Source organism: Aulostomus chinensis, chromosome 9 (assembly GCF_037954235.1).
Source record: "Aulostomus chinensis isolate RoL2024-O1b breed Wild chromosome 9, RoL_Achi_v1.0, whole genome shotgun sequence".
NCBI lineage: Eukaryota > Metazoa > Chordata > Actinopteri > Syngnathiformes > Aulostomidae > Aulostomus > Aulostomus chinensis.
This window is the reverse complement of record NC_141328.1, coordinates 24286251-24300785: the sequence shown is the minus strand read 5'-3', so window position 1 is coordinate 24300785 and position 14535 is coordinate 24286251. Positions and strand designations below refer to the sequence as shown.

Here is a 14535-nt window from a genome sequence, read left to right as displayed (position 1 = left end):
AGAAAAAGCTGTGTGTCTTGAGTGGAAGCAGCCACAAAGTGCTCAGAGAAGGCAGAAGCAGACTGGCTGAGATGATGTTGGCTCTGAAAAGGGACTGTCTTACTTCTGCTCAGCAGGGATGAGACTCTCAAGCCAGAACTCATGGCGGACGGCAGTGAACCTCATCATCTTCTCTTATCTTCACACACTGACTGTGATTCTGTACTGCAGGAGTGGACCTGAAGAGGAACCTGTTCAGCGGGAACTCACCTGGAGGGGAGGTCATAGCGAACCTGCCTCAAACTTGCACACCAGCGGATGATTCACTTTTTTTTTTTTTAATAACCCCCAAACCTGATTAAATATAGTTGATTATTATTATTGTCCTCAATTTGATTACGGTTGATGGAGGAAATGCCATGACAGAAGAGCATTGATTGTTGCGCCTCACCGAACTGGTTTATGGTTCCAAACCATTTAATTGCACTTCGCTAATGGAGTAATGATTGCTAATGTCACCGGTTCCTGAACGAGCTTCAGTGTGGCTGATAATCAATATGCAGGGTGACACTTGAGTGTGCAACCAACAATTCTGCAGCGATTTATATAGCTAGATAGATAGATGGATTGATAGATGAAATATTGATTGTAAGGGCAGCGTCTGTGCAGGTCGTTGTCCTGATCAATGACTATGAATGTTATTGGCTTTTATGGCTCATCGACCTCATTTATTGTATGTGTATCTTACGTCCCAAATCATTAGAATGACACTGCAGTCAAGAATCGACCGATTTCTCTCAACATGTGCACTCTTTTGTCATATTTCAATGTGTCTGGTATTATTTAGCTCTAAAATCATTTACCGCCACTTCTCTATCATTCCTCTGGTGATTTTTACAGCACAGCTGCTCCTGAATGAGCGATCACAAGCGTGTTCTCTTGCATAGCGGAGCTGCATTGATCTTGTCTGCCAAATACTGATGCTGAAATCACTCTTATATTCTCTGTGTTCAACTTCGGCTTGTTTCCCATACACATCTCCCCACTGTGCTGGCTAATACACAAAAGACAGCTCAGTTTTGTGTTCTCCACATATGATCTGGCAAATGATCAATGTTCTATTCCCTTAGTGCCTGCATGTTTTAGTTTACCCAGTAGAGGGCGCTAGGAGGAAGCGTCTGAAATCCAAAGCTTGACTGAGGGAGTGAGGAGACGCCATAGGATCACGAGTAGGACATGTTAAGCATCACACACCTACTGAAGAGGTGTTGTTTCAGTGTCTGGAGCGCTGCGCTGGCCAGTGCCAGTGAACTCAGGTGACAACCGTCCCACACATGAATTCAAACATCGGATGTCTGCTCCACTCTCACCTCAAGGGGACACAGTCGTCTTCCTCAGCCCCCTCGTTCTCTTCTTATCTCTGCCGCCAAAGATTGTTTGCTTAGAAATGTCAGCCACAGTGAAAGAATGTTTGGTTACGTAACGCATTAATCTATGCTCTCTCTCTCTTTTTTTCTTCTTTTTTTTTGCGTGGGCTTTGTGTGGGAAAGAGGCTTTATATTTGCATTCTGAAAAGACCCTACTCAGATTCTTGGCCTAAATTCATCCTGCGCCATATGGATTTAGCAGGTTGGATTTCTTTATTTGGTCGACGTTTGACAGTGTTTGATACCAGCGGAACATGAGAGATTTAATGGCTCAAAGTGTGTTTGAGATGACCGTCGGATGGAAGGCCAACCCTTCGTCGCTGCACCTCTGGCTTCTCCTAACTGACAAAGCTGTGCATTTAAAGCTCTAGCAAAGTTTAAGTGCCTAAGAGATGGATAATGAGACATTAGGGGCTAGTGCGGCACCTTATGAAAAATACAAAAGATAGTTATGCTAAAATGCACCAAAATATGGAAATTGCCTTTTCTCAGCTCTTTCATTTATCCAACATTTCCACTATGTGGGTGGCCTTAGAAATAGTTGTAATGACCTTTCCGAGACTAGAAGGGATTAATGGTAAGAGGGTTGAGGAAGTGTGTGTGCGTGCGTGTGCGTGTGTGTGTGTGTGTGTGTGTGCGTGTGTGTGTGTGTGTGTGTGTGTGTGTGAGAAGGAGGAAGCACAGTGGGGCTGACTCTAATGTGGGAGTCGAGCTGGAGAGGAAACCTGAAAGGGGACGTTTGCCAGGGACACATCAGGGCAAGAACAGGGAAACAAAAACAGGATGGCTCACAGGCCGACGTGGAACATTGTGGACTGGAGAGGGTGTTGACAGAGAAAGCCGGTGACAGTAGGAAACCACTTTCTTCCACTGCATTATCTCTGTTGTTCCTGCTCAGCAAGAGAGCTGCCAGCGCCTCTGCAAAAGAAAAAGAATTTGACGATGATCCCCTTAAGCCTGCCAGCCCTCTTATATACATAGAAAATACAATTTGTAGTGTCACCTGTGGGGACTGAGTGTAGTATGATATCTTTAACCATCAGGACAAATTCCCTCCACACTCACGTGGCGTGTTTCTGTCCGTCTCTCTCTCTCTAGCTGTGCAGTCCCTGAACAGCCTGAATGACCAGATTGCCAGTTTCATGGTGACTGGACCCAAGGCTCTGGAGCAGGAGGAGCACACTTTTATTCCCCCTGAGAAGGAGACGCTGCAGAAGTCCATGACCCTGATGAGGCACCTCCTAGTGGATGCTCAGGTACACCCGCAAGTACATTCACGAGCTCATAAGATGGAAAAAAAAAAGAGTTTGTTCTCCTTTTAGAACCTTTGACATGTAAACTCAGGTCTTTGACACATCCTGCAAGAAGTCTCTTCACCTGTTTTAGGTGAATGCATTGACACGCTTTTGACTTCCACCTTCTGCTGTGATTATGAAGAAATGTCACACAGACTGAAAACTCCAGAAACACACACGCCAAAGTGACATATTTGGGTTCAGAAAATATTAATTAGTTGATCTTTGTCACATTAAACAAATTACTTGTCACGCAAGAAAACTGAAACATTCTGTTTTGAAGTTTTGCTGTTTTTCTTTATTTTATATCCAAATTCATTAAAGGAATTTTGCATCTGGGATTGATAAAACGAGTCATTTTGAGACATGGCTTGTGTTTAAATGTGATGGGTATTTTTGTTTTCCCCGGTAATTTCACAAAAGTAAAGGATAAGTTGCGTACTTTTGAATCAAATGCAGGGTTAAATTAACTTGGAAACATTGCTTATTTGACAAAGTATCATGAAGAGTTCAGGCTCTATGTTGCACCAGTACAAATTGCTCACGGTGATATTGAATGTGTGATGTTGACAACATCGGTTCCATTTCCTCCATCAGCAACTACGCCGCATGACTTCCTACAGCACATTTGCTGAATCAAATACACAAAGTATCTAATGGTTAATTTGCTTCCTCTCGCTGCTTCACCGCCCAGCACACTCTTTCTACTTATTGACAGATGACCGATGCCCCTAAAAATACATTTTCAGGGGCATCGGTCATTCTGGCAAGGCTGTTCTGAAGATTGATGTTTGTCAACTGCTGGCGTAGCATCCACTTTTTTCACACTGCACACAGAGACAACGAGCAGGTGACATTAGCACCCTTTCTCTAATATCTTCTCTTGCTGGATGAGGAGGAGGGGGATGAGGGTCTGGATTCCTACAGTACAAGCTCCCAATTAGGGGAGGGGAGGGGAGGATGCAGCCAGCTGAAGTGGCAATGTCAAGAGTGTGATTGAGCTGTTTGCAATTTAATACGCTTATGCTTGTTGTGTTAATTTGTTACACTGTCACTTTTATTCCCACACACAAACCCAAATTAATTTGAAGTGAAAAATGTACTGCTGGAGCTGCTGTAACTAATGCTGAATAGAAGGGATACAACAAAATGTCTTCAACTTGTGTTTGGCTATTTTTATTGGGTTAATTATCAAACTAAAGACCTGCTAATGAAATAGATTATGACACAGATCCAATCAAAGTGCTCCCACGTCTCCTTTTTATCACCTTCGCTAAGATGCCGGCTTTGTTTGTCTGAAGACACAGAAGGGGGAGAGGAAAACAAATTGCCATTGTACAGATTAGAATGAATTACAAGTGCAGTAACCAGGGATGTAGAAGGATTCCTTCCTGCCATTCTGGGGCAATGACAAGAGTAAACTGTCACGCCTACATCCCTTTTAGCGGCTATAGACTGTTGGGTTGAGTTTCAACAGACTGTGACACACAAATTTCATCAAGTTTCATCTTTAAAAGGGGGATCCTATGTAACGATACTTTCAGGCAGAAGTCTGATACGATACCTCAAAATTTACTGCAGTAAGACTGGGTTTAATACTGGGGTCTCCCATTCTTATGAAGGGATTTCACTCCATCTGGCACATTTCTATGAACTCATAAATACCCGCAAAATAAATCTTGAATATTGCATTGATAGATTCAAAGAAATCGATATGGGTGTGCGTTGTCAGACTCCAGCTTGGTCTTACTCACAAGTACTGAGAATGATTCACTTTTTAGTGACAAATGCCATCTAGTGGCCGTAGTAATTCTGACCACAGGAAAAATCGCATGACGTCAATATAAAGCATGAAAATCTGTATAAGGAAGGACGGAGGGTTGGTGGAGCCACTGAAATTGGATTTTGCTGCAGGAGAGTCATGCTTGATCCCTGCAGCAGGAGAAAGGGTGCTCATTTCCTGTTGCCAGCGCTGAGTGGATCCCCTTGTCCTCATGGTCAGTGCAGTCGAGGGCAGTAGTTTGCCTTTAGCCTCGAGTCAAATCAGTGTTTCATAAACCATGATTGTACCTCACAACCAAACCAGGGTCTTTTCCTTTTCTAACCCGCTGTTTTTGTGCCTAAACCAAATGTGAAACATCATTATTTGAAGATAAATGACTTCTGAGGTCGTTCTGGTTGAAGGACTCTGGTTGCTCCACATTTATAGATCAAAATTGATGCGTCTGATGTATTCGCTCAATGCAACACACGGATCCAAGCCAGTTCCATTTGCCACAGCGGAAACGCAAGTTTTGTTTTTCTGCAGGTATACGCTCGCCACCGTGACCTTTCTCTTTGGGTTTCATTGTGCGTTGCATTTTACGCTCAGGAAAAATCTCCAGCACAGGAGACACGTGGCGACTACTGAGTGACTTGTGTGACTGACATAGAAGGCGTCTCCCCCCCCCCCTCCATTTTATCGCTTCATCTCTCATTCTCTGTCTAAAAGACAGGTAGTTATCTTTCTTTCAACAACACAGCAGACTCTGTTAATTTAAGTCACAGCCAGGCACTTCTCGTTCTGTCAGCGCTCTTCTTTCATTTTAGTCATGGCACAAGTAAAATGTCACGGAGCGAATGTCTGTCAGTAAAGATTGTTGTACTTGTTCTACCCTGGAGGATGAAGTTGATAAATAAAGATCCAAAGTAAATTTTCTTTGCAGAACTCTGATATTTTTATCTTTTAAATGTGACAGGTCTAATCTGTGGTACTGCGTGTATAAGATGGCAACGACAAGGTCAGAAAATATTACTGCCTTAGATATAAGATGAGTGTTGGAGAGTTCCTGTGGATGTCACAAAACTTAAAATGTAGTTTTAATAACTTTAAAATAATCAGACGTCACCCATCTGACATCATGATGCCTGGTTTTAGTCGAACTGATGCCAAAATTCTGTTAGTCCAATAAAATATCAACATACAACATGTTCAAATTTCACATTTTGTGGAAATTGGCATGATGTTGTTTGGGAGAAATTGGATTTTTGGTTGTTCCAACAGTGATCATTGCTATCAAACAAATACTTTTGGAGTTTGAGCTCATGAATTTTCATTTCCTGAAGTAAGTGCACCACTGTGAGGAGCTCAGGCCAGAGGAGGAGATGTGAAGAAGCAAACCTTGCCCCTGACATCTGTCCTATTATATCTTTTGTAAGTCTTTGCAAGTCTGGAGAACATAATAGATGTCTGGAGGAAGAGGTTACACATTGCCTTCAGGCTTTTGCTTCCTGTCTGTAAGACTAAATTGAAGGTTCAAAAAAGCCAAGTGACGGACAGACACACACAGATTCCCCGTTTGAAGATAAAACCATGGCGGTGTCCAGTGAAGTGACCGAGGGGGTGATGTAGAACTTTAGCTGACTGGATCTTCCTCCACCTCTCTCAGCGAGAGTTCTGCGACCCGCCAGTAGAACATACTCACAGCTCTCTGCAGAGCTGCTTCGTGTGGATTTTCCTTTTCCTCTAAAGGCCCATCTGGTGTGTTTCCTGCAGTCAAGCTGGGTGGAGATTGGCGGCTGAGTCTGGCCACCAGCCTTCCCTCTATCGCCCCCCCCCCACCCCCACCCTCACCCCCGTGCTTAATCCAGCTGCGACTACATTAGCTGAGCTGTCACTCAATGAATAGATGGAAATGGAAGGAAAGATAGAAAAGGAGAGTTTGAAGTCAGGAGGATGCGGATTCTGTTTGGTGGTTAGTGAAGGTGACTGAGTGGAGACGGCGATAAATAAGACCTCTGTGACCTCCACGCCGCTGTAATCATCAGTGGAGAGCTGGAGTATCTTAGAGATACAGCCTTTTTTTCTTTCTTTCTTTCTTTCTGTCCTATTTTTTGTTTATTTTTTCTTTTAAAGTTTAGCGCAAAAACTTCACAAAATAATAGATTTCATACCTGATTAATATTTCATGAAATGCAATTTCCACAAAGAGCCAGTAATTGTGAGCTGTTTTGTAATAAGTAGAGTGTAGAGCAAATCAATATTGCTTACAGTGTTGGCTATTCTGAGAGAATCAATAATGTTTAGCTGCAAAGTTCTCAAAGTTTGCTTAGCCTTTCACAGACGTTTCAAAGTTTTCTTTCCACAAACTCGTTTACTTGGATACAGTATATCCACAGACTTATTTTTTTGTGTTGTATGAAAGTAGGACTTCACCACACGAGATAATCCCCAATCTTTCGGGGGCCACTTTGAAGTGTCTTTTAGTTTCTGAAATTTATTTTACAGTCTTTGGAATTACCGTTTAGCCCCATTCTCTCAACCTTCACCAACAGCATTTCCAAATGCAGTGGATTCAGGGAGGAGTCCCCTGAATTCTGCCAACCCAGCGCCAACAAGCGACAACGCGGTGCGACCGTCTGCTTGGTGTGTGACAGGCACCTTTCTCACTACCTTTTTGCTGCTGGTCTTCTGAGAAAAACTCCTAAAGGCATTTAGCTTATCAGTTTCAAGGTCATGTTGATGGTACACTGACCCAGGAATAGGGAGAAAGGTGCCACGTTAATTCCTCCTCTGACCTCTGCGCATCTGCTTCTGTACAGAGTAACTTAAACTGACCATGCATGAAGTACCTGTGAGTTTGCAGTGCTGCCCTTACAGAAACTAACTGAAAGATTAAGAAGCCAAAGGAGAAAAGAAGACTCTTACCTGCTGGCGTCGCCAGTCAGTTTAGCGTTAGCCATTAGCGACTGCATTGAAACGGGTACTCGACTGTTGTACGACAGGGATGTGAGTACTTAAACTTTTTAATCTCGTGTTGAAAAGACACACACACCAGAAGTATCGAGTGATTTGTTCAGAATATTCATTATGAAAAAAGAAAATCCGTTAAGGATTCTTAAACATTATATACACAAGGACTGGCACCCACTTGTGATCTTTGGCACCCCCCTTCAGCTGGTCCTGGACCCCAGGTCTGCTCCATAAATCACTTGTGTTCTGCTTTGAGACAAAATGAGAATCCCAAAGTGAAAATCCTAAATTTGTTGGTTTCATAACTCCTAGTTTTGCATTAATTCAATTAAACACTTCTCTGTTATCTGCTCATGTACGTGGAGAAAATCAAATTTTGCATAAAGCAGCAACATCTATCACTGGCAGAGCAGACGGAACACAGACTCTTAACAACAACCCACACTGCTCCTTCTTATCTAATTTTCGAGCATGAACACATTTCTTTTCCTGCACCTTTGCTCATCTGAAAAAAACAAAAAAAATCCCCCTGTGAGCTGTGTGATCCTGTAACATCATTTTCTGTGCTTTATAGCTAATGAGCTGCCTTGTCGCAGCATATAAATTCATGTGAACATACCTGTAAGGTGTTGTTTTGGTCTGGCGTGGTAATTTCTCTTCAGAATCCCTGCTAGCAACACACAGTTGGCCCGTGACAGTGAGCTACAGCCGTGTGTTTCCTTTGTTTGTTCTGTTATGCGCTGGCAGGTTGCCAGCTACTGGTAAACAAACAAGACACGGAAACTTTCAACCAACAGTCAAAAACCCACAAGTGCTGTTTTTTTTCTTTCTTTTTTCCGTACATGAAAGTCCCACCAATATATTCAGAAAGCGTTCGGCCATTAGTTGTGACTGCAAAGGGGAATGATTAGATGTAGTTTGAATAGTATAGTTAGTAAGGTAATTACCCTCCTCCTGTCTCCCGTCTGTGTCGACTGAATACCTAAGTCAGTTGCGCCTGATCAAATATCTCTCCTGGAAGTGTCCAATTAATATTTCAACACATACGACTGACTTCCACATATATTAGCCAATAGTTCTGGACCTCTGCCCAGGGTCACGGAAGAGTGCAGGCTGCACGCGGTCTCGGTGGACTGGGGGAGGAGGCGCTGTGGCGGGAGTGAGTGTGTGATGGGTTTGGCTGGGTCAGCCTGTCCCCCTCCAACCGGGGCCTCAGCTGGCCCTCTGGAGCACGGTTTTTATCCATGCATAATACATCAACTTGGTCCGTCTGCCCTCTCCACCCTTCCTCTGACTCCAGCAGGCCTGTCTAATAGGCCCTGCTCCAATAAGGGAGCAGTCTGACATGCTGCCATGTGCTGCTCTGCCGATGTCTTGTTGTGGTCCAGTTTGGTCCCGCTGTGGGACAAATGGGAATGGAGTAATGTGTTTCAAAGGGAGATTTCTCCTCATCGGCTGGTGGAGATGGAGTGTTTCCTGTGTTTCCCGTAGTTTTCCTTATCAGCGCTGGTTTCTTTTCAGTTGCTGATGTTTAATGCATTGTAACACGCTTTAAAGAGAAAAAGAGATTTGTGTAGAAAATATCTCCTTTCAACTAAGCACATTTCTGATAGATGATTAACGTATTAAAGGATGAAAGAAAAGCTGTTAGTTTTCCAAACAAATTGAATTAACCACTTTTTTACTTGACTAATTTTATCCTAAACTTGTCTCAGTCCAACAAATGCAGAGATCCGTGTGGGGCCATGATGCTCCCGCTGCTGCAGCATTTATTTTGTCTGTATTTATTTCACTGGCTTGTTTTTTAATGGTTTATTGATTTTGTTGGCAACACAAATGCAGAAGAAACATTTAGATACCAGACAAGTTTGCAAGGAAACCACATCATGCCAAATATTTTTATAGACATGAATACAAATAAACGTTATTCAAAACCGAGTACCCAGCTGATGGTACCAGTATTCTACAAGATAAAAGTTGGTTCCAGTTAAAAGATTTCATTGTAGTGCCAGTCTGATGATGTCTTTGCTGACCAGCGATTGATGATTTCGGCTCAGAGAGGTAGAGCAGCCGTCTAGTAACCGAAGAGTCGCTGGTTTGATCCTAACTTCCCCTGGTGACCATGTCGAAGTATCCTTGAGCAAGACACTGAGCCCATGATTGCTCCTGATGTCCCTGCGACAGACTGGCGACCCATCCAGGGTAAACCCGCCTCTCACCCGATGTCAGCTGGGATAGGCTCCACCCCCCCCCCCATGACCCTTAATTTAAGCGGTATAGAAAATGGATGAATGATGATTTCATTTCATTAAAAGCAGGAAGTTCTTGAGAATTCTCAAGATCTACTACGAGTTTCCTGCTCATTTCATTTCATTCATTTTCATTCACCATTTCTTTTATTGATTCTACATTTGAATCAAAGCAGAAAGCTCACACTACTTCTTGAGAATTCTCCATCTTTATCTTCATTTTAATTTTTGTTTGACTTTCCCTAAAGTCACAACTGCCTGATCCTGGTGATTTCAAGGACAGGGCGAAACTGGAGTTTGTTCTTAGTGCTGCTGCGGTAAGGAGTGTCACACTTGCCCAGGGTTATCTACTCCACTCAGCAAAGAGCATCCAAGGGAATATATACAATTATGTCTCTTGCACTATCGACCACTTGCAATCAAATTTTTTGAGACCGCACAGTAATAGAATCGTGGGTGTCGGATGCATGATAATGCTGTCCATATGCTGGGCTCATGGAAGATGATGGCTTATCATGTAAAGACGAAAGTGAATCACATTTTATTGTAGGAATAGAGTTCCAAATGGCGCAGAGAAAAGAGTCCTCGGTCATAGTGAAACCAGAATTGTGGATTCATAAGTCAGCAGGAGATTTATGTAAGAACCACGGTTAGCAAAATGGCCCATTAGTCAATTATCAAAAAAATATGCATTAACAAAAAAAAAAAATCCTGCTGTTGACTCCATGCACGGATTTAACCTGTAAATAGAGAGCTGCTAGTAGCCAGTAGAGGGCAGTGATACGCCTTGGCTACATTGAGTCCGCTGCAAATTAAAAGATAGAAGAAGATTTTGACTTCTAAAAATTGTTTTTTTTTTGCTTATTCAAACATTCACAAAGTCTATTAGAATAGAAATATTTAAAATCAGGTCATGGTTAAAATGTGACATGTGATTCATTTCAGTTAATTTATTCCAAAAAGAGAATTAATTAGTTACTTAGTTACATCCATTAATGATTGTGAGAGATGGAAATCGAGTTATTGTGAGGGCTTTAAAATAACTAAACAAGATAAATAGACGGATTGATTAGATATATATTTATATTTTCATGTTCAAGTACTGGTAATAACATTTACAGCACCACTGCCGCCTGCACAGAGAAGGAATCCGGAGCGGTTGAGGTCCACCAGCAACCATTAGGTTGAGAGAGCAACAGCAGTCAGCAGCTGCGGTCGCTGGCAGATGTTTTTGTCCGTGTCGTAAATGTTTCCCCCCTTGTTTCCCGTGTATGCTGCCAGTTCCAGGTTGCATTAAACCACTTAGGCCAAGGTTGCCCTCAGATGCCTAAGGAAAATAAAAGAGTTGCGTAAAATCACCATTAGGATTTCCTCAGGATGTTGTAAGGGAAAACCTTTGATATAAAAGTTATTGGTCTTAACTATCTAAGTATTCCCTACATGTTAGAAGGTCTTTCACCATCTTCCTCAGAAAGACCTTAGCTCATAAAATTGTAATAATGTGGAACATATATTAAGACAATGGCTGGACTGACTCAAGAGAAGGAGGAAATACCAAGATGCCTCCCCCCCCCCCTTTTTTTTTAAGACAGGACACAATGAGCGATGCACAACTTGTTAGACTGAGAGTCGTGTCCTTACTCTATCTTAAAAATCTCTATGAACAAACAGGGAGACACAAACGAAGGAGGAACGTGAGCAGTTTTTCCCCAGTCGATGTGTGCGTCTCCTTTCTTGCTGTCACAGTAAGACTGTGATATTTCCTAATTACTTGGTCCACGGTTTGTTTCACAGCCAGATTTCTCACATCGATTTTTGTCTGCTATTTCCTGCCACGTCTTCTGCTTGAGTGTATTTTGTTACGGCTGCGTTAAATTCTCTCCACGTTCTTTAATGAGAACAACATTCTCCTCTTCCCTCCAATTTTGCTCTCTTTTTTCTTCTTCTTGGACGTTTAATATTTAGCCATTTTGGAGAAGATAACAGACACTGACATCGCTACTGTCAGATGAGGCGTTACAGAGTGTAACCATGGTAACCAAAGTGGACTACAACAACACCCACAGCGGGACACAGTTAGGGGCACAAATTTAGAGGCTTCATGCAACGCTCCTTAATGAGCCCCTCGGTGTCTGGGACAACGTTTGAAACTCACGGTAGTTTAGTCAACTGAACGTTGTGAGTGAAAGCGGTGATTAAAGGATTTTGGAAAGTCAGTTGGAGTAATTTATCAGTGAGTCTGAAGGTTTATTAGTGGCTAAAACATTACCCAGCAACAGCATGTGCAACAGACAGTTGTACTTAAATCTTTGTTATCATATTCATATAAATTCCAATTTCTTTTTATTTCATTTTCTAAATTTTACTCTTACTCCACTGAAGTTCTCACTGTTGAATTGCCCTGATCCCAACTTGCACATGACTTATAAAACTGAACTAAATGTATAATTTGGAAGCCTATAAATCTCCTGAGAGTTTTCACTGCGGTAAATATAAGAACGAGCCTATTAATATTACCCCGTAGAGTCGGTTCAGGTCTCATCGATTTGCAGCAGAAGTTAAGTCAAGATCATCCTTTTCTCAGCTGCGTCAGCACTTCTGCTGTATCAACTTAGTGGCTCCGTTGAAATAAATGAGGGCTTTGCTTCTTTTGTTTTAAAGCTTGTAGGGTTGGAATATTGCTGATTAAAAAGGGAATTTATAAAAGCTATTCATGCGAGAAACGCCTAAAGAGCTTTATGATGGGTTACTGAGGAGATTGTGAGTTTTTGTTAATCAGTGTCGCTGTGGCCAAGCGGACAATTTAGATATTTTGCCATGAAAATTGAAACGGTAGTAACAAGTCCGCAAGGTTATATGTGATGCTGACATGACATCACATGACATGCAAAATCTGCAAGTACTTTCTCACGACATAAATCTTCAGGGACACAGAGGATCCGTCCGCTCAGCTAACAACTAAAGTCCCATACCAGTTTGTGTAATTAATAACTGCATATTCCGATCTCCCCTCAACAAAATGATATGTCTATTGATTTGTGATGTGCGCTTAACAGAGCGGCACATCCCTTTGCTCCCATGTCTTCCATCAAGTCCCACGCTTGACAGTCTTGAACTGCTAACATCAGAGTTCAAGGTCTAAAGACAAGACACTTGCTTTGGGAATAGCAACATCGAGTAGTGGTTAATAGTCTGCATCGATCCAGAATTCAGTGTTATCGTGGCTACCAGTTCTCCGACTGTCCTTAACAGTTTCCCGGGACACTGGGAGATGAAGGAGAACTGCAAGCTTGATGTCAGATTTTTTTCTGCAGACTTCTAGGTAAAGTAAACGAACCCAGAACAAAATCTTTTCAGATTGTAGTTTAGGAAGCAACTGAAATGGACTTTCCTCCCCTGAGGGGAGTTGTGTTTTTGCTATTGAGTGACTAGGCAGCTTCAGCTTGATCGTTCTGTTTTAAAGACAGTTGAAGCCCGTGTGGGATTGTCTGTTAAGAGATACATGGCCTAAAGCTGTAAATTCTTCCAGATTAAAGGGGATAATCAGAACTACAGCTAATAACAGATTAGCTGTAACTGCACATAACAGAGCGGACTTTATTTATCCACTACAGCGCTAGATAGTATATGACATGTACATTACCTTTTGTTTATGGTTCATCGTAAACCTTTGTTGTAAGACTGTCGCGGTGTTGAACAATAGATTTACGGTTATGTTGACTATAAACTTCACGCTTATCCATAATTTACTCTTGCACAACTGGACTAGAACCAAGGTTTTATGTATGCATAGGTCTGTCAAGCTAACACAAAGACAGCCACAACACTCAAAGTCAAATTCTCAGCTATAGGGACCACTCAAAAAGCGTGTGATCACTTTTCAGCTCAGACAGAAGAGAATCGATAAGTTAATCACAACCCGCACTCTCCTTTCTTCTGCTAAATCTGCTCCTTTGGCTGGTCTTGTAATGTATTCATGGACTAAAGAGAGAAAAAAGGTTTCCGCTTGATGTTGACGTTCTTTTAAACACAATAGAGGTTGTTTAGCCTGGAGCAGCTCGTTTCATGAGGGTCCCGATAAAGTGGCAGCACGGCTTTAGACTGCGCTGATTGAAAGATGATAAAGCGTTTTAGAAATATGCGGCGAGGGTGTGAAGGGGGAGTGTCACATTGCAGACACATATCGCTGTATTAAACACAGCCTGGCAAGTCAGCAGATGACAAATAGAAGAATTCATACAGGCCTTTATCCATAATTTGAAAAGCGCTGGTGCTGTTATCTTCTTGACTCGTTGGATCGTTCTCTCGAATGCAGAATCAGTAAAACAGAGGGAACTTCACAATAAACCGCTCAGCAGCATTTAGTTTTTCAATAATCACTTTTTCAGTGGCACATAATGAAAAAATAATTAAGAGTTGTTTTATCTTCTGAATCATGAACATGTTGTGAATGAATCAAGGCTAGCCCTCTCCATTTCTGGACTTTTGTAGAATTTATCTGTAAAGTGCAGCTGTGGGGACACTTATTGGATCTTGTGGAAGCTGTAAGATAACAATACTCAGTGTAACAATCGGGTACTGGGTTATAATTGTGCTCAGTTCATTTTGATTTAGTTTTCACTTTTGGGAGTTCTCCTCATTTAGGACTGCAGAGGAAACACTGTACGTATCTTGTATTTGATGATTTCAGGCTCCAGAGGAGCGGCCGTCGAGTGCCTGAGGTACTTGAGTAAGGTAACATTGGCAAGTGCTAAAGGTGAGCCTATAGTGAAGCCCAAATACACGCATTTCATTTACTATATTTTCTAACATTGACACAAAACTCAATAAAGTAATGAAATATGACAGTGTGG

General features: G+C 42.1%; 1 protein-coding gene across 2 annotated transcripts in view; it reads left to right on the top strand.

The window, feature by feature from the left end:
• kazna (kazrin, periplakin interacting protein a) overlaps positions 1-14535 on the top strand; it is a 173210-nt gene that overhangs the window by 21097 nt on the left and 137578 nt on the right. For both annotated transcript variants that reach the window (XM_086214427.1, XM_086214428.1), the window contains exon 2: positions 2505-2662. In XM_086214427.1, the coding sequence (XP_086070553.1) occupies positions 2505-2662 (158 nt within the window). The remainder of the gene's footprint in view (positions 1-2504; positions 2663-14535) is intronic.